The sequence below is a fragment of the Petaurus breviceps genome, unplaced genomic scaffold (genome assembly GCF_028583685.1).
Source record: "Petaurus breviceps papuanus isolate PSGF00001 unplaced genomic scaffold, PetGlider_PUasm1.0 173, whole genome shotgun sequence".
In the NCBI taxonomy this organism is placed as follows: domain Eukaryota; kingdom Metazoa; phylum Chordata; class Mammalia; order Diprotodontia; family Petauridae; genus Petaurus; species Petaurus breviceps.
In genome coordinates, this window is record NW_027185759.1 from 32,417,743 (window position 1) to 32,439,362 (window position 21,620).

At 39.8% G+C, this 21,620-nt stretch overlaps 1 protein-coding gene across 5 annotated transcripts in view; it reads right to left on the reverse strand.

Moving 5' to 3' along the window:
* The window catches only part of PLD1 (phospholipase D1), a 283,345-nt gene that overhangs the window by 132,475 nt on the left and 129,250 nt on the right, over window positions 1-21,620 (reverse strand). For all 5 annotated transcript variants that reach the window (XM_069083588.1, XM_069083586.1, XM_069083587.1 and 2 more), the window contains 5 exons: window positions 11,770-11,954; window positions 9,118-9,245; window positions 6,831-6,976; window positions 5,776-5,884; window positions 4,043-4,108 (listed from right to left, as the gene is read on the reverse strand). In XM_069083588.1, coding sequence (XP_068939689.1) covers window positions 4,043-4,108; window positions 5,776-5,884; window positions 6,831-6,976; window positions 9,118-9,245; window positions 11,770-11,923 — 603 coding nt within the window. In that variant the 5' untranslated portion in view covers window positions 11,924-11,954. The remainder of the gene's footprint in view (window positions 1-4,042; window positions 4,109-5,775; window positions 5,885-6,830; window positions 6,977-9,117; window positions 9,246-11,769; window positions 11,955-21,620) is intronic.

A 21,620-nucleotide genomic window follows, 5' to 3' on the forward strand; every position in this document is an offset into this window, starting at 1 on the left:
TATATATGAAAAGTGTCCAATTGCTACTCTTCCTTCTCCCTCTAACCTATCAGGATGACACGTCCTTCAGGGTTTCAATGGCAGGAATGCCTTCCTTATTCAGCTTCAAAAAATGAAAGGATGGAGAGTGAATTACTACTGTCATTTTTTGAAGTCAGCTGAAAAACACCAATTCTTGATTAAAGGGATCAAGAAACAAATCCAGTGGATTACCAATATCCACTGAGTGTGCAGGTGTGCAGTCTGTCATCTTCCCCAGTGGAGTAGGTATATGAAAGGAAGTCTAGCCTAAAAGAGCATGTGATTCTAGGACCTTTCAGAGAGAACTTTTTTTAGGAGGGGAGACAAGGCAATTTGGGTTAAATGAAACCTTGATTTTTTTAAATGCCAGTGTCCTAAGACCTTGATTCAAATCCCACCCGTGACACTTTTATCTCAATTTCCATTTGACCTCTCATTTTTCTCATCATTCTTTCACTCATTACTTCAATAAACATTCATTCAAGGGGCAGCTAGGTGGCTCAATGAATAGAGCAGCACCCATGGAGTCAGGAGGACCTGAGTTCAAATCCAGCCTCAGACACTTGACACACTTACTAGCCATGTAACTTTGGGCAAGTCACTTAACCCAACTGCCCTCCAAAAAAAAGAAAGGAAGGAGGAAGGAAGGAAGGAAGGAAGGAAGGAAGGAAGGAAGGAAGGAAGGAAGGAAGGAAGAGAGAGAGAGAGAGAGAGAAAGAAAGAGAACATTCATTCAGCATACATACTATGTGCTAGTCATTTTGCTAGGCAATAGAAGTGCAAAGACAAAAATGAGAGCTTGTACCCTCAAGGGGCTTACATTTTATTGGGAGAAAACAACATGAACACAGATATTTCTGCAAAATAAATGCAAAGGAATTCTGGGGTGGGGGAGGAAGCATTAGCAACTGGAGAGGGGGCAGGAAGATAGGATGTAGCACAGCAGCAGAGCAGCATAATAATATTTGAGCCTCCCTGCCTTACAGTTATCATTACTATCATTAGTAATGATAGCTAGCAGGTACATAGCATTTCAGGATTTGCAAAAAACTTTACAAATATTATCTTGTTTGATCCTTAAAACAATCCCAGAAGTCAGATGCTTTTATTATTCTTATTTTACAGATGAGAGTAAACTGAGACCGATGGAAGGTAAGTAACCTGCCCAAGGGGACACCGCATTTGAACTCAGGTCTTTCTTATTCCTGGTCTCCATACACTATATCTCCCAGCTGCTTTCTATTATAGGGGGGAAAAAAAACTTTACAAACTTTACAAAGTTCTGAAAATGTGAAATATTATTATTTGGATAACTTATTTTAACATATAATTTGTGCAAGAAATAAGAACAAATAAATAAGAACTCATAGGGGAAGGATGGCATTTTGAAAGATTACTTATAGAGATGTGAAAACAAAAGCAGTAAATGATTGTCATGGAAGGAAAACCCCAAACATTTACAATCTAGGGAGAATGAGTCAGGAAAAGGTTTCATTTTGTGCACATTTATAAGCCAGGGCAGGGAGATGGCTAAGTTGGCTCACAGAGAAGGTAAGTTTCTCTCAAGAGTGAGCAGGATTCTGAATATGAACCACTTCCCATGAAGACTCAGAGTACTGAAAAAAACAGTTATATTGTGTTTGTAACAGGTCAGTTGGTCATTGGCCTTGGTCAGTTTGTTGCATTGCAGAGGAAAGAACAGAGACACTCTAATCTTTCAAGATATCAGTGGCCTGGGGGAGAGCTGAGGGAAGGTGGGGTGCAGTAGGAGGTAAACCCTTTCAGGGCAGGGTACAATTCATTTTTTGGTCTCCACACTGCCAGAGCCTGACACGTGACCCAGGATGGAGAAAGTACTTAACAAGTAAATGTTTCTTCAGTTTAGTAGAATTCCATCATTTAATGCTGAAAGGCTTTCAGTAAACTAAGGCAAGAACAATTCTTGGACTTCGGAAAGAATCCCTTGTAAGGAAACCCTAGTCATGCAAAATCCTTTCCAACTTTCAATGTAGATTGTAAAGGAATTTTCCAAGTCTGATTGAGCTCTCAGGGTCCTTAAAGATACACCACACTCTCCCACCAGGTGGCACCATAGTGCACAAAGTGGGGGGCCTGGAATCAGGAAGACCTGAATTCAAATCCAACCTCTGCTCTTACTATCTATATGAGGCTGGACAAGTCACTTAATTTCCGTTTGCCTCGATTTCCTCAACTGTAAAATGGGAGTGATAACAGCACTTTCTTCCTATGGTTGTTGTGAGGATCAAATGTGATAATATTTAAGCACTTGGTACACTGTGTAGCATACAAAAGGTGTTTAATAAAAGCTTGTTGGTTGATTAATTGAATAAATGTTAAGTTGCATTGCTGAACTGAACTTAAAATTATGTTGTCTGAGGACAATGCTGCCATTGCTGCCAGGCAACTGAGTTTTCTAAGCAGCTTTTAAAATCATTGAGGAAAAAAAAAATCCATATCTGAACCTCCCTGATTTTGCTGGGTAAGCAGGGGATTCAGGAATATGGTATAGTACAGACACAGCTGATGTGTGGTTGGTTTTTACCTAAACGTTCCCTCCTCCCCCAACCTTTGTTAAAAAGGAAGGCTTGTCCAAAGGGCTATAAAAACTGTGTATGCCCTTTGATACAGCAATACCACTACCAGGTCTGTTTTCCAAAGAGATTTTTTAAAAAGCAGCTTTTTTGTGGTGGCAAAGAATTGGTGATTTAAGGGATGCTCATCAATTGAGGAATGACTGAATGAGTTGTGGTATAGGATTGTAATGGAATATTATTGTACTATAAGAAATGATTAGCAGCAGATTTCAGAAAAACCTGGAAAGACTTATATGAACTGATGCAAAGTGAAGTGAGCAGAACCAGGAGAATGTTGTACTTAGTAATAATGTGATGATCGACTATGATTGACTCTTCTCAGCAATACAATGATCTAAGACAATTCCAAAGGATTCATGATGAAAAATGTTATTCACCCCCTGAGAAAGGACTGATGAATTCTGAATTCAGACCACAACATACCATTTTTTACTTTGTGTATTTTTTTCATGTTTTTTCCCCTTTTGGAACTGTGTCTTCTTTCACAACATGACTAATGTGGTAATATGTGTTGTATGATTGAAGATGTATAGCCTACATCAAATTGCCTACTATCTCAAGGGGGGAGGGGAAGAGAGAGAAAATTTGGAACTCAAAATAAATTTAAATGAATATTAATTTTTATGTGTAACTGGGGGAAAATAGAATATTATTTAAATTTTTTTAAATAGAAAAAAAGGAAGGCTCATTGCTGGGGAAGTGAGGGAGGAGTGTGTAAGGATAGCAAGAACGTATGGAAATTACTATGATGTCAAAAGAAAAGATGATTAATACTTGAAAACAAATCAATTCATCCCAGGAACCATACAGAAATTTACAGAAAAACAAAACAAAAAACTATTTATTTGCCTCAAAATAATAGTATCCAAAAGAAGCCAACTAGTAATGCGGGATCTGGAGAGGTTCAGGATGCACTGCCTGGATAAGTTATCAATGAGATTCATGCCTGGAAATGTAAGTGGGCAGGTCATGCTGGCAGAGCAAAGGATAACAGGTGGCACTAGCCATCATGTCACCTTCAAAGACCTGGAGGAGAGCCCCCAGAACACTGGGCCCATGCTCCTACGGAGAACTTTGGCAAGATGTGGCCAAAAGTCACAAGGGGATGGGAAGGCATGGTCTGCACACTTGTAAGGAATACCAACCTCCATGAAACCTTATATCCATCGTAATAGTATTTGATCTCCATCATTTGGATGTTTTTCATGTCAGATCAATTTTCAATTCCATTTTCATCTATTCTAAACCAAAAGCACAATCCCAGAAGTGGATAAAAACATGCAAGTTAATAAACAATGCAATACAGGAGATTTCATTTTCATGGACCTGAGACTGTCACAAATCAGATTCTCTATGTTCCAGTGAAAGATATTATTTCCAAAGTCAAACGGCTGCATGATACTCACCGTGGCATGATAGTTTCTATACATGGGCATTTTTAATAGCTTTGTCAAGTAATCTTCCAGTTGTTTCTGAAATGCAAATATTAAGGCTTCAGTTATAATATTCAAATATATGGGAAAATGGACAGCCATTACAAAAAATGTTATTCTAAATTCAGGGGCTAGTTACTGTCCTATGCATTTCATTTGTCAACATTTTTCTATTGTTCTCTTGAAGAGTTATTTAAATTTTTAATTATTCTTTAATTGTCTCCACCATTCTATTTTCTAGGTCACAGTTAGATTATTATACCATTGAGGGTAAGAATTTTTTCATCGCTTTTTGGGTAACCATCATCCTTCTCTCCTCCTCTCTCCCTCTCAACATCTATAGCAAGGACTGGCACATAGTAGGTATTCCACAAATACTTGGTAGACTGTGATTTGATTCAACCATAGATGGTTAGCTTGGAGAACAAGCAGGAATAAGGACTGGATGATGGATGTTAACACAGATTGGCTGGCACCTTCTTTGCAATTGATAGTCTTAGAGAGTTGACTAGAGAACAAGAACTTAAGTGACTTGTCCAGGGTCACACTGTATGTTTCAGAGGCAGTGCAGCATAGCAGAACTGGAGAACAAATCTATCTACAAAATTAAACCTGCTCCCAAATCTAACATTATTCACTTGGGTCATTGGGGAAAATAGTGATCACAGAATCAGTGTTTCCAATCTTACTCACACATGACAAAATGGAAACAGATGTTAGGGCTGAAAGAAACTTTTAGAGAGTCCATTCTATTGATTAAACTTTTTTATTAAGTAGCTGCTATGTGTCAGGCACTGACAGGTGCTGAGAATACAAAGACCAAACAAGCAATCCGTGCTCTCAATGTTTTACATTCCACTGAAGAACAACTGTTTTCTAGAGCTTCAAACTAGGATAAGAACCCCAAAGTTGGGCAAAGCAACTCTTCCCTTCTAAAACACAAAAGGGTTCCTTACGACTTTTTCCATATATTTATATATTTCTAAATCTTCATGATAAGAGTTGGAATTTTTCATTGGTTTTCAAGGACTGACATTAACTTGTGAATTCTCTACTGTCGAATTTCTAACTCAAGCAGTGGACCTTTGTTAAAGTATGGTAATGTGAGACTTTCAGAGATTTCTGTTCCATTATTTTGATGTATGATACTCTACTACCCTTTGACAATGGAGTTCACACATCCTCAACTTCTTCCAATCTCTGTAATTTGGGAGGTAAATCCAAGAAAGTTGTCTGAATTTCAGAGTTAAAGTGATTTTTTTACACAGGTACTCAGCATCAGAGGCAGCATTTGAATCCAGTCATTCCTGATTCCAATCTCTGTCTACCAAACCAGATTGCCAATACATATTTTTAATGGACCTGTGATTTTATTGGCACAAGGAAATCCAAGCAGGGAAACTCCCTCTAGTAACACAGATAACTACTCCATAGTTTAGTCTTAGACAGTTAACCAGGGCAGTGAGTCATAAAATAACCTGCCCTAGAACGAGGACTAGGGCCCAAGTCTGCATGACTCTGAGGTCAGTACCCTATCTAATACACCATGGCATTTCTCTCTGCCTAAATATTGATTAATATATGGAAGAATATATGATAAAAGAGTTCAGAGAATCATTTAAAGTTTCAATACTCAACTCAGAATTAATTTGATTTGTTTTAATTCGTAAAAAAAAAGTGGAGACAAGGGAAGGTGACGAACTTACTCTTCTACTGGAGAACTGCTCCTCTCTGACCATATTTTCTGATGTTCGAGGTAAGCTTGGCATTGCTCTTGGTTCTTCTCCTTTGACATTTTGTCTTCGAAATGTATGCCTTAAAACACAGGCAGAAAAGGAATGTCATTGGTCTGGAACAAGCAAGGAATATGAGGAAAACATGGGAATACACATGAGCTGATTCTGAGACAAATCAGTAGAAGCAGGAAAACAATATATACAATTACAACAGTGAAATGAAAAAGAGAAATGTTACACATTCCCAGAAATATGTCTATATTTATCTCTCTTTTTATCTCTAAGGTCTATCAGGGAATGAGCTACTATAAGACAAAAACACAAAGCATCACTAAATCTCAGCACAAACATGTACACAGCATATACAAGAAACAAACATTTGTTATTCATTCAGTGAAACACTGTTTAAATCTGACCTCAGACTTACTAACTATGTGACCGGGTAAATCACTTAACCTCTGTTTGCCTTAATCTACTGGAGAAGTAAATGACAAACCACTCCAGTATCTGTTCCAAGAAAGCCCCATGGACAGTATAGGCATGCTATGTCCCATGGGAACACAAGGACACAACTGCACAACTAAACAACAATCAAATACATTTATTATATGACTTATCTTTAGGAAGTTCTATTTAATTATCTCTTTTAGTGTTTTTCCTCCTAATGGACCAATGTATAGTCCAAATGGAACTACCAAATTTAAGGTTAAAAGGGGTCAGGGGACATTGGTACACTGGGGGGAAAAAACCTTAAAAGAACTAATTAGATAGAAACCCCTTTATTTTACAAATAAGGAAACTGAGGCACAAAAAGGGAAGGTGTTTGCCCAATGTCACATAGCTAGTAAGCAGCATCTGGAAATACTCAATATAAGATTATATATCTAGGGTATAAAGGGATTTTAGAAGCCATTGAGTTGGGCATGTTCATTTGACAGATGAGGACGCAGATGTGCCTTTGAGGTCAAGTGACTTGAGTAGCATTTGGTTTCTTGAATTAATTCTGAAACAGATGAAACATTTACCTTTTGGTGGGAATTGGGATTCGAATAAAAGCTTTGTACTTCAATAGTTCTCTATGAAACTCTTGAAAATGCTTGAATTTCCTTTTGACTTGCCATGTAAATTCACCATGGGTTAATTCAATAGTGTAAAGATTAATACTTGGTACCTGCAATGACAGATAAAAGTTACTGGCATCTGACTGGCAGCTGATATCTATAAAACACTGAAATATGACATTTAGAAATTGGGGGACTGAGTCACATCACAGACTTGAAGAATGTACAAGCTGATAGTAACCTTATTTCTCAGAAAATTGCTTGATGATTCTTGTCAAACGAGCCCAATCCCCCCATTTTACAGAAGTAGTTAGGTGATTTTCCTAAAAACAGAATAACTTATTTGCATGCTCATCACCTCAAAGACATCACAAATAGACTCTCAGGTTTTGAGTTCCTTAGACAATGCATTCCTAGAAAGCACAGTCACCTAAAACCAAACGACTAGATATTGAGTCAATTGTCTTTGGCCTACCAAGCACACACATACTTGGGAAGAATGGCAAATGAGGGAAAGTGGAGATAAAGCCAAGAGACTGGAGACAGATGCAGACAAGAAAGTGGGACTGCTCTGTTCTCTTTCTCATCCTCCGGAAATCATACAGAAAGCATGGAAATGGGGAACTTTCATGGCCTTCTCTTCTCCCACTGTGTTGCCTTGAGGAGCCCAGAGTGGTAGAGTCAGGTGATAGAATTTTAGAGTTGATGAGGGGTACCACAGATATACTTCTGCTCAAAAATATCTCCCCAATTTCTCCCCACCTCCCTCAGCTCACAAATGAAAGATTCGGACTAAAAAGTTCTTTCAAAAAGAAAGTTACCCTAGAAGATTGTACTATGTGTCACTATAATTAGATCATCAGATTGGCCAAAATGAAGTGATACGGAAATACGAGCTTTTATTTTGGGAGATGGGAAAGCATAAATCTACATCACAGGGATCTTAGGTACGTGATCAGCTTACACAGAGTGCCATTGCTAGATGGCCTTGGGCAGACACAAAGTACTGGGAACCTGGAAGGTAGAATGGAGGAGGGGCCAGGGAGCAGGAAAAAAAAATGCACAAAAGGATGCTAAGCAAACCTTGCCTCCTCTGAAATTTTACATAAGGATGTAGTGGCAATGATGCCCTGTAAGTGCTGAAAAATCACCTTGGTTCCATCTTTGACAGGTTGCTAATGACTAAAGTTCTCTGGAAACATGTAGCAGAGAACCACATGGAGATTGTCACATGTATATTCAAAACCCATTCATTAAGCACCTATTATTAGCAAAGCACTTTGCTAGGAATCATACAAAAGTAACTAAAATATGGTCTGTATGAAGAGACAGAGCTCCCAGGAAATGTATGCCACATTTTAAGAAAGAAACTGACAAGGTATAGAGCATTCAAAAAAGAGCTATCATGATAAAGTGTCTTGAGATTATACTACAGGTAGATTGGTGGGAGGAACTAGGGGTGTTTGCCATGGAAGAGAGAAGATTCATGGGGACATGATGACTTCCAAGAATTTGAAGGGTTGTCAAGTGAAAGAGGGATCAGCCTTGGTCTACCTGGTCCCAGAGGTCAGAACTAGGATAAATGTATGGAATTTGCAAAGAGGGAAAATTAGGTTTTATGTAAATTCAAATTCAGGTTCTGAAGCTCCAGACTCTGGGATCTTACCACTGTGTGGTGATAGCAAGGGGACAAAGCAAGGAAACAGAAATGAACCCATTGATCCTAGGATATGGGCATGGAGAGAAGAATGTCAGATCCAGGGAGACAAAAGAATTTACAGAAACAAAGTAGAACCTAATTTGGGAGGGAACAATAGAAAAATCATGTCAAAGAGGAAAGAAAACAAAATGACTTTGGTGTACTTGGTGGGTTTTTCTTTGAAATCTTGAGGAACCCAGGGAAAACACGAGTCCTATCCCATGGTTTGTAATTACGTGGAGTGATCCTGGGGTCTTAAGCAAAGGGCAAGCTCTGGCAGATCTTACCAAGTTGGCAAGAAATTGAATGTAGACCAGAGACAAGGTATATGTTTCTTGGCCAATGGACCAGCCTGGTTAAGTCCCAAGAGGTTCCTCATCAAGGCACTGACTGCAAAGTGAATTTTGGTGGCCAACAACATATGAAGGCTCTCTATTCAACTAGCATGGCAGAAGGTTGCCACCTGGGCTGGTAGAGCATACTTCCCCACTGGGAGCAAGTAAGTGAATTAGCTATGTACAAACAGGAGCGTGATTCCATGCATGTACTGACCCTTGTTGTTGAGGTGAATCGCTCCACTTCCAGGACCTGGGCTTTGATGGGACACCCAGTGAGATAGGTCGTTATGTTGGGCTCCTTAAATCCTTGAGTGTGGTAGATGATAGAGAAGGGGATGCGCACTAAAAACAATCAATTAATTAAAATAAACATGATAACAATCGACAATCACAAGAGCATTTTAAAAAGTGCTTTGAATTTGTTAAATCCTTTGATCTTCATGGAGCTGCCCTCTAATTTAGCTACTAGTCTTGACTCCATTACATGGAGGCTGAGAGAGGTTAACTTACTCAGAAGTCATCAAAAAGGTTACTTACTTGGGGTCACATGACTAGAAAGCATCTTAGGTGGAATTCGAACTCATTTCTTTTTTTTTTTTTTAATTTTCTACTCCCTCTTTCCTCCTTTACCCCTGGTACTGGACCTATATCACCTCACACCTGAACTACTGAGACACATTGCTGGTTGGTCTCCCTGCCTCAAGTCTCACTCTACTCCACGCAATCCACTCAGCTGTCACTGATCATCCTGAAATGCAAGTCTAACTGGGTCACCCTCATCTTCAGTAAATTCCAGCAGATCAAATATAAAATTGCCTTTTTGGCTTTGAAAGCCCTTCAAAGCCTGACCCATTCCTACCTTTCGTGACTTATACCTTTCTTCCCTCCATGTACCCTGGCCTCCTGGCTGTAACTCAAACAGCCACACCATCTCTGGACTGTGGGCACTTTCCTTGGCGGCCCTCCATGCCTAGAGCTCTCTTCCTCCTCATCTCTGCTGCCAAGTTTCCCTAGCTTCCTTCAAGTTTCTGCTAAAATCCCACCTTTTGCAAGAAACCTTTCACAGTCCTCCTTCATCTTCGTGTCTTCCCTCTGGTATGATGTTCAATTTATCTTTCACATAGCTTGTTTACACATTGTCTCCCCCATTAGGATGTGAGCTGCTTGAAAGCAGGCTCTGGTTTTTGCCTTTCATTGTAGCCCTAACACTCAGCATAGGGTCCAGCACACAGTAGGTAGTTAATAAATGCTTGTAGACTTGACTCTAAGTCCAGTCCTCTAACCATTAGGTCATGCTGCCCCTACAAGAATAAATTGACTATAAAATGCATGATTTGGCAACAATACTTTCTTAAGATCATAGAGTTTGACCGGGGAGGATTTTGGGAATTCTTAAAATTTAGCAAGTGAAACATGACAAAACAGATTGAGAAGGGTGAAATGGCTATGGTCATACATGTAACTGTAGAGGCAGCATTCTGTGGTTTGCAAAGTGGTTAGAAAACTAGCCTCAAAATCAAGTGGGTTCAAATGCCACTTCTGGCATAGACTGTCTGCGTGACCTTGGGCAAGTCACATAACTTTTCAGCACACCAGGCAACTCTCGAAGACTCTAAGTTATAGGGCAGGTGTAGATTATTGTGTTTGTCCTTTGATTCCAAAGAAGACCATGGCATCAGGGAAATGATGACATGAACTGCAGTTGACTTGGATATGAGTGAGGGAGGGCCGTGCTCATTATTAAAAGAAACTTTCTCAGTAGTCCTCTACCCTCATGAAATCACAGGATCAAAACCAAAATAAAATGGAAAAAACTTCACAGGTAAGAAGCAGCAGAAATGGTAATCTGGATTTGGAGTCAGAGGAACTGAATTTTAATCCTGACCCTGCTGTTACACTAGACAAGTCACTCGATTGGGTCTCAGTTTCCTCTCCTGTAAAAGGAGAAGTTTGAAATCATTAGAAAGAAAAGGAATGGAAACACATCTATTGTTTTGTTGTTGTTCAGTCGTTTCAATCACGTCTGACTCTGTCTCATCCCATTTGGGGTTTTCTTGGCAAAGATACTGGAGCGGTTTGCCATTACTTCTCCAGCTCATTTTACAGATGAAGAAATTGAGGCAAACAAGATTAAGTGAATTCTCCAAGGTCACACATCTAGGAAGAGTCTGAGGTCAGATTTGAACTCAGGAAGATGAGACTTCCTGTCCTATGATCTGCCACTAATTCCCAAATACCATGCTAAGTACTAGAATAAAAATAGAAAAGTCAGATAGTCCTTGCTTTTAATGAGCTCGATTTCTATTTGAGGAGACAGCATGTATAGGAGAGATCAGCTGCTGGGCGATGGAAGAGTCTGGCATTCTTTAGGCTACAGGGGCATGACTGATAGAAAGGCTAAGGAGTCCTTGGGGTGAGGCGGCAGGGTAGATGTCGCCATGTTTGAGTGTAGCCAGGAGTCTAGAGGGGCCAGGGCATAATCACTGGGAGGAGGAAATCCTAATGAAATCTGCAGAGGACAGTATGGTAGGTGGAAGGATTCTGAACCAGCCCTGTTGACCCCAAATGTGAGAATCCAGGAAGGTGGGAGCCAAGCAGGGACCCCTGGGGTGATGATGCCCTCAGAAGCCCTTCTAGCTGTCAATTTGCAATCCTGTCTTTCAGGCACAAGTTCTCCTTCTCCCACGCTCAAAGGCATACTCCAAAGGTAGGGGCTCTGGCCGTTCATCTGCTGTCTTCACAGAGCTACAGCTTCACTCCTAACTTAGAAACTCCCCTACTACTGTCTTTATCCCCAAGGGCAGTGCATTTCTTTCCCCAGCTTAGCAACCTGGGGGTGCTAACAGGACAGCGAGCTCGGTCTTACCAGGTTTGGAATCTTCTGGGGACAAATCAAAATCGACTTCCTCTCCATCAAAATGGAGGTCCCTGGTGTCCAGGTTTTCTATGATGTTGCTCATGTCGGCAGCGATCTTCTGCAGTGCAGAGGTGTTTACTCGGGGCTCGTTCTTCAGAGACATATTACGTTCTGATATTGAGGAGGCCCAGGAGCTGGGAAAGAGGAAGAGGTTTTCATTTTAAGCATGTTTCACTAGGTGGACAGCATAAAACTTTACTCATGGTTTCAATCCAAGATAAAATGCACTATGCTGAAAATTTTAAAAACACAACCACAAAAACCAACAACTAACCAACTGTACACAGTCCCCAGTCATCCTAAATCATTTAATCCCAACAGCACTTATTAAGTCTTTACTGTGTACCCCCCCAAAACCAACAAAATAATCTCTATCTCTAAAGAACTGACATTCGGAATGAAATGATATATGTAAACACTGTAAATCATAATAGCTCAAATACACGCTATTACGACTACAGGGTCATTTCGTTACTGTTTTTCAGTTGTGTCCAACTCTCCATAATCTCCTTTGGGATCTTCTTGGCAAAGATACTAGAGTAGTTGATCATTTCCTTCTCTAATTGATTTTGCAGGTGAGGAACTAAGGCAGCTGAGGGTTGACAGGCCCAGGGTCACACAGCTAGTCAGTGTCTGAGCCCAGATTTAAACTCAAGAAGATGAATCTTCCTGACGCCACACCCAGTGCTCTATCCATTGGAACCACCCAGCTCCCCTAGCCTGGGTAATACAATCTGTGAACAGGTATCTAAATGGAGGATATTTTGAGGAAGGAAAGAGTATTAACAACTAGGAAGATAAGGGAGGACTTCCTAGAGAAGGTAGGTTTCAACTAAGACTTGAAGAAAGCTAGGGTTCCTTAGAGGCAGATGCTATTTACATTCACTGTGAACCTGGCATTGTGGTTGCTATTAGGAGTACAAAGACTAAGGTGTAAAATCCCTGCCCTCAAGGATCTTACAGTGTATTCTGGAAGACACCATCTACATGAAGAAACATTTCCAAAGCAAATATTGAGTAATTTTGAAGGGGAAGGCGCTAACAATTTGGGGGACGTATGTGATATGTGTGGGTGTGGGTGTAATTCCAGGGTATGGATCTTTTCAAAGTTAATCTGGTGAGAAGGGGTTTAAATTGAAGTCAGGTGCTTAGACTTAAATGGAACAAGGTAGTAGATCGACAATGAAATGCTAATGAGTCTTTCATCTGTGCAAGTGGGCTGTGGTATATTACCAACAATGAAAGCCAGGCAAAAAGTAATGGAAAATCTTTCATCCAAGAAATGTACACTCACAAGAAGAACTGGGCTAGCCAGCCTGCAAGACAGAGGGATTGGCTGATGCATATCTGGAGGGAGCCCAGCTACACATCAACTAATTTAGAGGGAACCATTATAGTGACACTGATATCTATCGATGAGGTCACTTTTGCCACGGAGAGGCAGATTTTCATAAAATTAAAATTTACTGTTTGGAAATTCTTCCTTCTGATGAAGCTAAGATTTCTTTGTCTTGGGAGAATGTTCTTTAGGTCCCCTATTCCAATAACCAAATGTTGATTCTTAGAAGAGGAGGGGAAGAGAGAAAGTCAGATGTGGAAGCTTCTGGAAGGTCTAAGATGGAATCTCAGCTCTGTTACTTACTATGTGACCATCGGTGAGTCTCTTTATGTCCTGTGTCCTTAGTTTCCTCATCAAGACAAGGAGGAATGAACTAAATGATCTCTAATATCCTTTCTAGTTATAAACTTGTAACCCTAGGGTGATATATCGTGTGTCGCATTTGTGGAACATTATATACGTATCATGGACAATAATATCTAGTCTATCAATCGAGAGATAAGAGAGTTGACCTTTGAGTCAGAAATATCAAGTTTCATTTCCTGCTCTGACATATACAAGCTGTGTAATCACGAGCATGTCATACAGCCTGCAAGTACTTCCAGACAACTCTGGAAAACCGTAAATTATAGAGGAGATGCTGATCAGTTTTGGTGAAAAGAATGTTTGTACTGGAAGTTCCTTCCACCTATGAAAGCACAGCTCTGAACAACAACAAAAAAAATTAATTTGTACCTAGATCCAATTTGGGGCAGCTAGGTAGTACAGTGGGTAGAGTGCCAGGCCTGGAATCGGGAAGGTTCATCTTCCAAATGCAGCCTCAGACACTTCCTAGCTGTGTGACCCTGGGTAAATCACATGAGCCTGTGTGCCTCAGTTTCCTCATCTGTAAAATGAGCTGGAGAAAGAAATGGCAAAGTACTCTAGTATCTCTGCCAAGAAAAGCCCAAATAAAGTCACAAAGAGTCAAACACGACTGAAAAACGACTTAAATAATTTAACATCCAGAATTTAGCACAGTGCTTGGCCCACAGTATAGTAGTTAACATTTATATAGTACTTTTATGTACCAGGTACTGTGCTAATCACTTTACAAGCAATGGGTCCCCATAACGATCCTGTTAAGTGCTATTATTCTCTTGATTTTACAGATGAGGAAACTGAGGCAAACAGATTAAGTAATTTACTCAAGGTCACATGGCTAGTTAATGTCTGAGGGTGTACTCGAACTCAGGTCTTCCTGACTATAGGCCTGGCACTATCCACTGTGCCACCTAGCTATCCCTGTTCAATAAATGTTTATTGACTGACTTATTGATTTACAAGTCTCAAGTTACAAATGGATGGTATTCAGCATTTAAAAGTCAATTGTTAGAACTAGGATCACGTTTTCCTTTAAACAATGTTGCACAAAACACAAGGTTTCTAAGCTGATTCAACCTGCCATAGAGATAGACTAGAGAAAGACAGGATCTTGGCAGCTTCTTATTCCCAAGCGCCTGCTGGACAGCTCCTGCTGACCATCCTCTAGGCATCTCAAGTTCAACATGGCCAAGCCAGAAGGCCTATTTTCACCACCACTTATCTCTTCTCCTTAACTTCTCCATTTCTGTTGAAGGCATCTATCACCCACCTCCCAGTGTCTCAACTTCCAAGCCATCCTTACTGCTTCCTTCTTCCTTCTTTCATATCACTCATCTTCATACATTCTCAGTTCCATTCACACTGGCTGGCCAGCTGTGGCCTCTGTAAGATAGTGTCTACTACCTCTTGCAATTATATTGTATCCTTTTGCATATATTTTGTATTTTTTCTACCTATACACACACGATATCATCTCCAGTAGAATGTACACTCCTTGAGAGTGGGGACTATCTGTTAGTTATTATTAGTTATTTTTATTAACATGATCATCTTCTTTCTGTATCCCTTGAACCTAGCATAATAGTTGGCACATAGTAAGTGTTTAGCAAATATCTATTGAATGTATAAAATTCTTTTAATGGACAAATGTTCTGATTTCTGTCAAGGGCACAAGGACTTGGTGCTAAGGGAAAAGGGAACAAAACAAACATTTTAAAGGAATCTATTATGTGCCAGGAACTGTGCTAAAAACTTTGCAAATATCCCATTTTATCCTCAGAACAACCCTGAGAGATAGGTGCCATGATTGTCTTTCTTTTACAATTGAGGAAACTGAGGAAAAGTTTAAATGATTTGCCCAAGGTCACATAGCTAGTAAGGGTCTGAGGTTAGAGTTGAACTCAGGTCTTCCTGACTCCAAGTCCAATGCTCTATCCACTGCACAACATAGCTGTCTCTTCCTCTCCAGAGGATTTATGGAATAAAGGATGAGAAGTAAAACAGGACAAGAAGGCATGATTGGGTTACAATCTGCTCTAGGAGAAGGGTGACAAACACATCAATGACACCATGATTCCACTCAAGTGTCCTGGAAAGGAGACAGACTCTTGTGAGAAATTAACTATTCTTGGAACGTAATCAACAATAGCAAATTCCATGCTCCGGTAGCAACATACTTCTTCCTGACGGGCTCACCCAGGAAGGACAATTTCTAAAAGAAAATTATACTGTTTCATAGACATTTCAACATGGAGACATTAAAATAATATTCTTCAGGTATAAAATCATTCTACAGTATCCATAGCAATATAGTATGCCATATGTTATGGGATATGGAAAACACAGAATACATTTATTATTAGAGATTTTGACTTAACATTAGTTTGGTTGAAAAATACATTTTGGATGAAAATTATTCTAGATGATATGTACTCAAGTTACAAGAATGAGACACAGGCTTCTTTAAGAAAAAGGGTTCTATTTCACTCAGACATCTAATCCCACAAGTCGCTGCACATCAGTAGCCAAGGTAGTAGGGTTTATATAGATTTCATTTTTCATTTCAAATACTGAATTTTGAGCCTACAGTGCTGCCAAGAGTGTTAAATAAAAATTCTGTATTTTGGGTATAGAGACAGTTTCTCAGTTATATACATGAAAATGGAGTCTAAGATTTAGCAACTTTGAGGAGTGGGAGGAAGAGTGGAACATGAATCATTAATCAAATATTTATAATATTCTATTTGTAATCATTATATTTATTTGTAAATATTCTATTGATAGTACTATGGTATAATATCAATCAAAGACTGGATGATTACTTCATGGGTGTGCTATAAAGGGGATGCTTATTTTGGTGTGGACTGGAGGAGATGGTTTCTGACATCCTTTCCAACCCTTTGTCTATGATTCTGTGAGAAGGAATGCTAGAACATTGTGGCCAGGGCAAAGAGGTTTGGCATATCAAGGTTCATAACCATTTCTCTTGCCCAGTAAAAGCCCAGGTTGTAAGTTTAGTAAATGGCATGAATGCATATGTTTCTTCCTAAAGAACTGGACCTGTAAATGGCCCTAGACAATATTCTTCCAGAACAGTTTCCACATCTGTAAACAGCCCTTTCAGGGCCCCAATGAGTAGGTTGCTAAGCAAGTTCTTCAAGGTCATTTAAGTACTAACAGTTCGCTCTATAGTGGCATGTATTTCATCCCCTCAACCTCAAAGATTTGGTGATTCTGTAACTTTCTCAATCTTCAGCTTGCTCCTAGAAAATGAAATCTCTCTTGCCCCATAGGAAGTTATCTGAGAAACATGAAATGAAATTGGGAGACAAAAATCATCCATAAGCTTGAATGACAACATAATGCTTCCCTTGCCTCCAAATAGCAAACATTAAGAAGCCCAGATCCCAGAGTTTCATTCTCCATAGGCACTGATATCAAAACTTTATTATGGTTTTTATTTTGATGGGTCTGTGATTTCATTGGTTTTTGATGTTCAGTCGTGTTCTTCAGAACCCCATTTGGGGTTTTCTTGGCAAAGATACTGGAGTGGTTCACCATTTCCTTCTCCAACTCATTTTGCAGATGAGGAAATAGAAGCAAACAGGGGCAAGCAACTTGTCCAGGGTCACATCTAGTAAGAGTCTGAGGTCAGATTTGAACTGAAGAAGACAAGTCTTCCTGCCTCCGGGTCTGGCACTCTACCCACTATACCACCTACCTGCTCCCCACCCTCATGATTTCATAGGTATAGATTATCTTTCACTCCCCTCCCAGACTGATCAGTTCTCATTCTTGTTTCCCCATGTTTCCATCCCCAGTAGAGTATCTCCCTTCATATTGCTCTTCTAGTATTTTGGAGCCAGAGGTTGCAATAAATGATTTGGGTCATCCATCTGCTGTTTCTCCCTCTCCTTCTATGATTGGACCACCTCCTTTTCCAGGTTTTATTGTCACTGATAATGCTATTTTCTATAATTCATCAGCTCCATATAATCATGGAGACACAGGTATAGACGAATGCCAAGAGCAATGGATTCAGGCTTAGAAGACCCAGGTTTGAATCTCAGTTCTGCTACTTATTAACTATAGATCCCTGGATTCGATTCAATTCAATTCAATACAATTCACTAATAAAAAATTATCATGTACCTATAATATGCTAGACACTGAGAACACAAAGGCAAAGCTGAAACAAGTCCCTGACCTCAAGAAACTTACATTCTACTGGGGTTGTCAGGAAGAATGTAGAACATAGTTAAATAAATACAAACTATATACTACATATATATATATATATATATATATATATATATATATATATATATATAAAGTAATTCGGGGATGATTAATGACTGGGAGATTCAGGAAAGGCTTGGAGGTGCCTGTTTTATATATAAATTCACATTTACACAACATTAAAGATGTGTAAAGTGATGTGTGTATACACATGTGTATATGTATGTGTAGACACACATATACATATATATTTGATGCTCACATCAACTCTGTGATAGGTGCTATTAGATCCCCCATTTTGCAGATGAGGAAACTGAGTGGCTCATCCATAGCCACATATCTAATAAGCATGCCGATCTTGAATCCAACCTTGGTGGATTGCAAGTCCAGTGCTCTGTCTACTCTCTACTGTTACAAGGGAACATATCTCTGTGACTCAGATTTCCTTCTCCATAAAATAGGAAAATGCCATCTGGGATAATTCCCTCATGTGTTTGCTTGTGGGAAGGATCAAATTAGATAAAGGGTATAAATAACTTTGCTTAAAGCACTAGATAAATGCCCATTATTTTTATTAATTTGCTTCTACAAAGTTTAGTAAGTCTAATGGGTATAATCACTGCCATTATTGGTTGCTTGTCCCTAGATATTAGTGTTCTCTCCCTCTTCCAATTCATTTATCTGAGCATCCATCATAGCCCCAACTAAGCTCCTTAGGTGCAAGCAAGACTTTTCTTCTTGTCTCTGTGTTCTAAGTTCCCAACACAAAGTAAGAAGTTCATAAATGCCTATTGGATTGGATCCAACTAGTGGTTATATATTACTTTAGGTTCAAGTCAAGCCTTATCTTATAACCTGGGGCCATATAAATAGGTAGGAGCTGGGGGAGGGGGAGAGAGTTAATGAAAAATAGTCCTTTTTTCCTTATTTTTCTGAAAGAGAGGCAGGGAACCAAATATAGGACTTAGACAACAAATATAGGATTCAGACAACCAGGATTCAAGTCAAAACTCAGCTCCTTCCTATGTGACATTGGTCAAGTCCTTCACTTGTCTGAGCCTTGATTTCCTCATCCAAAAAACTGTGAATAATGATACTTGAAAGGATTTTGGGGAGGAGACCGCTTTGCAAACTTTAAAGCAAGATAGAAATGTGTTAACTCCCCATATAAGAATAGGGCTCAGAACCTAGAACTATACCCAAAGGTCTATAAATAAGTGCATACCCTTTGACCCAGCAATACCACTTCTAGGGTTGTATCCCAAAGAGATCATAGAAGTGGGAAGAGGACCCATATGTACAAAAATATTTATAGCAGCTCTTTTTGTGGTGGCAAAGAATTGGAAATCAAGGGGATGCCCATCAATTGGGGAATGGCAGAACAAGTTGTGGTATATGAATGTAATGGAATACTATTGTGTTATAAGAAATTATGAACAGGCAGACTTCAGAGAAACCTGGAAAGACTTATATGAACTGATGTTGTGTGAGAAGAGCAGAACCAAGAGAAATGTGCACACAATCACAGACACAACGTATGTGTCATGACTCAATTTGATAGACTGGGCTCCTCTCAGTAATGTAAGGTTATAAGACAACTCCAAAAAACTCATAATGGAAAGAGATATCCACATCCAGAGAAAGAACTAGAGTCTGAATGCAGATTGAAGCAAACTACTCTCTCTCTCTTTTTTTCTTGTTTTGCTTTGCTTCCTCTTTCCCAATGTTCATTCCATTGGTAATAATCCTTCTTTACAACCTGACTAATGTTTAATGTGAAGGTATTTGTTGAAACTTTATTTTATTGAATGACGATATGGGGGAGGGGGGAGGAAGGAGAGAAAATTTGAAACTCAAGGGATTGTGAAACTGAATGTTGTAAACTAAAAGTAAATTAATTAATTTTTAAAAAGAATAGGACTCAGATGGGAATTGCAATTTCATTAGTATAGCTGGGAAAATACCCTCGCCCAGGTCAGGTCTAAACCTTCTCCACAATGTATAGCCTGAGAGAGGTGCCTAGAGCCACAAGAGGGTGACTAAGTGACCTGCCCAGGGTCACACAGTCAGCATAGGGATTGGGATTGAAATCCAGGTTGTGCAACTCATCAGATAATGGCTCCTATTTCCCATCTCCCTGTGTTTCCCTGAACAATGACCTTGTTCCTCCCTGCCACCATTTTCTCCTTTATTCCTTTTCCTACTTTCCCCCACATTTTTCCTCATGGTATATCCCCTCTGCTTCTGTCCCTCTTCCTGCCTTAGATTCTTATATTCTGACACTACAACACCGGCCTGACAGCCTGAGCACTCTCCCCTTCTATTTTAGTACCTCATTCTCCAGCTTGGGTCACCCCAAAAAGCCAGATTTCTCATTGCCAAATCCAGCTGATAAAGAGAGGTGGGAGTTGGAGTGAGGGTGGGATGGGGAAAAACAGTGTGAAAATTGTAATCACTTCAACTTATGTTCCAATAAACCTAAGGAAGGCCTTCAGCACTTGTAAATATGTGACTGGCATGGATATTATTTTAGGAACAGTCAAAGACTACACCCCCAGATCATCCCCTGAAATCATCTAAGTACCACTGCCAAGGGCAAACAGGTGTCAAGGCTCTCCTGTTCATGGCCAAAAAGGAAGTAGCCTCTCCCTAGGGAGACTGAAGTCAATCACACAACAAAATCATTTTAAGTCATTCAACAATTGCTTCCATGAGGGCAAAGGAAGAAGAGGAAGGAGGAGAAGGAGGAAAGAGGTGAAGAGGAGGAGGAGGAGGAAGAGGAAGAAGGAAGAAGAGAAGGAGGAAGAGGAAAAGGAGGAAGAAGAGGAGAAGGAAGAAGAGGAAGAGGAGGAGGAAGAAGAAAAAGAAGAAGAAATCACTTATATAATGTCTCACATGTTTCACAATGATCCTATGAATTAGATGTAGCCATAACCATTATTGTTATCATCCCCATTTTCCAGATGGGGAAACCTGACATTTGGAGAAGTCCATTGATATAGAGCTGAAAAACACCTGAGAGTCCATTTAGTCTAATCCTATCATAGTACAGATAAGGAAACTGAGACCCAAGGTGGTTACATGATTTGTTCAGGGTTACTCAAGTACTGAGTCTAAGCAATGGGATTTGGCTCAGTTGTTTGACACTAGACAAAGAGAACCCCTTCCATTGTGCCATGATGCCTTCCCTAAGTGACCTGCCCACCGTCCCTTGCTGGCAAAGGTCAGAAGTAGATTTAAACCCAGATCTCCCTTGACTCCAAGCCCAGTGCTCTTTCTACTTCCCCACCCTGCCTCTTATGGATAGTATCTTATCAAGACATTGTCATTCCCTTAGCTCTTGGAACCTTCATCCAGAGCAATCAAATAAATATTTGTTGAACAGTTGAACTTTACAAATTGAGTTTGAATTTTACAATTTTATCTGGAGTTTTGAGAAGCAGGGTGGGATAGTGTATAGACAACTAACTTTGTAGTAAGGAAGAACTGAGTTCAAGCCTTGCCTGTGACACATACTGGCTCTGTGATCCCTGGGAAAATTATATCTTCCCAGTGCTTCTGGTAGCTCTTCTGGATTATACATTCCAAAAGAGCTGCTAATCTGAATCAGAGGGATTTCCACACAGGTACTCCCTATACCAATACAGTCAGAGGTCCAGATTAAGATAAAAACATTCATTCTATATTTTCTTGAATTTTTTATTCTTATTTGTTGAGGGGCGGCTAGGTGGTGCAGGGGATAGAGTACAAGATCTAAAGTCAAGAAGACTCATCTTCCCAAGGTCAAATCAGGCCGCAGTCCCTCACTAGCTGTGTGACTCCGGGCAAGTCACTTAACCGTGTTTGCCTCGGTTTCCCC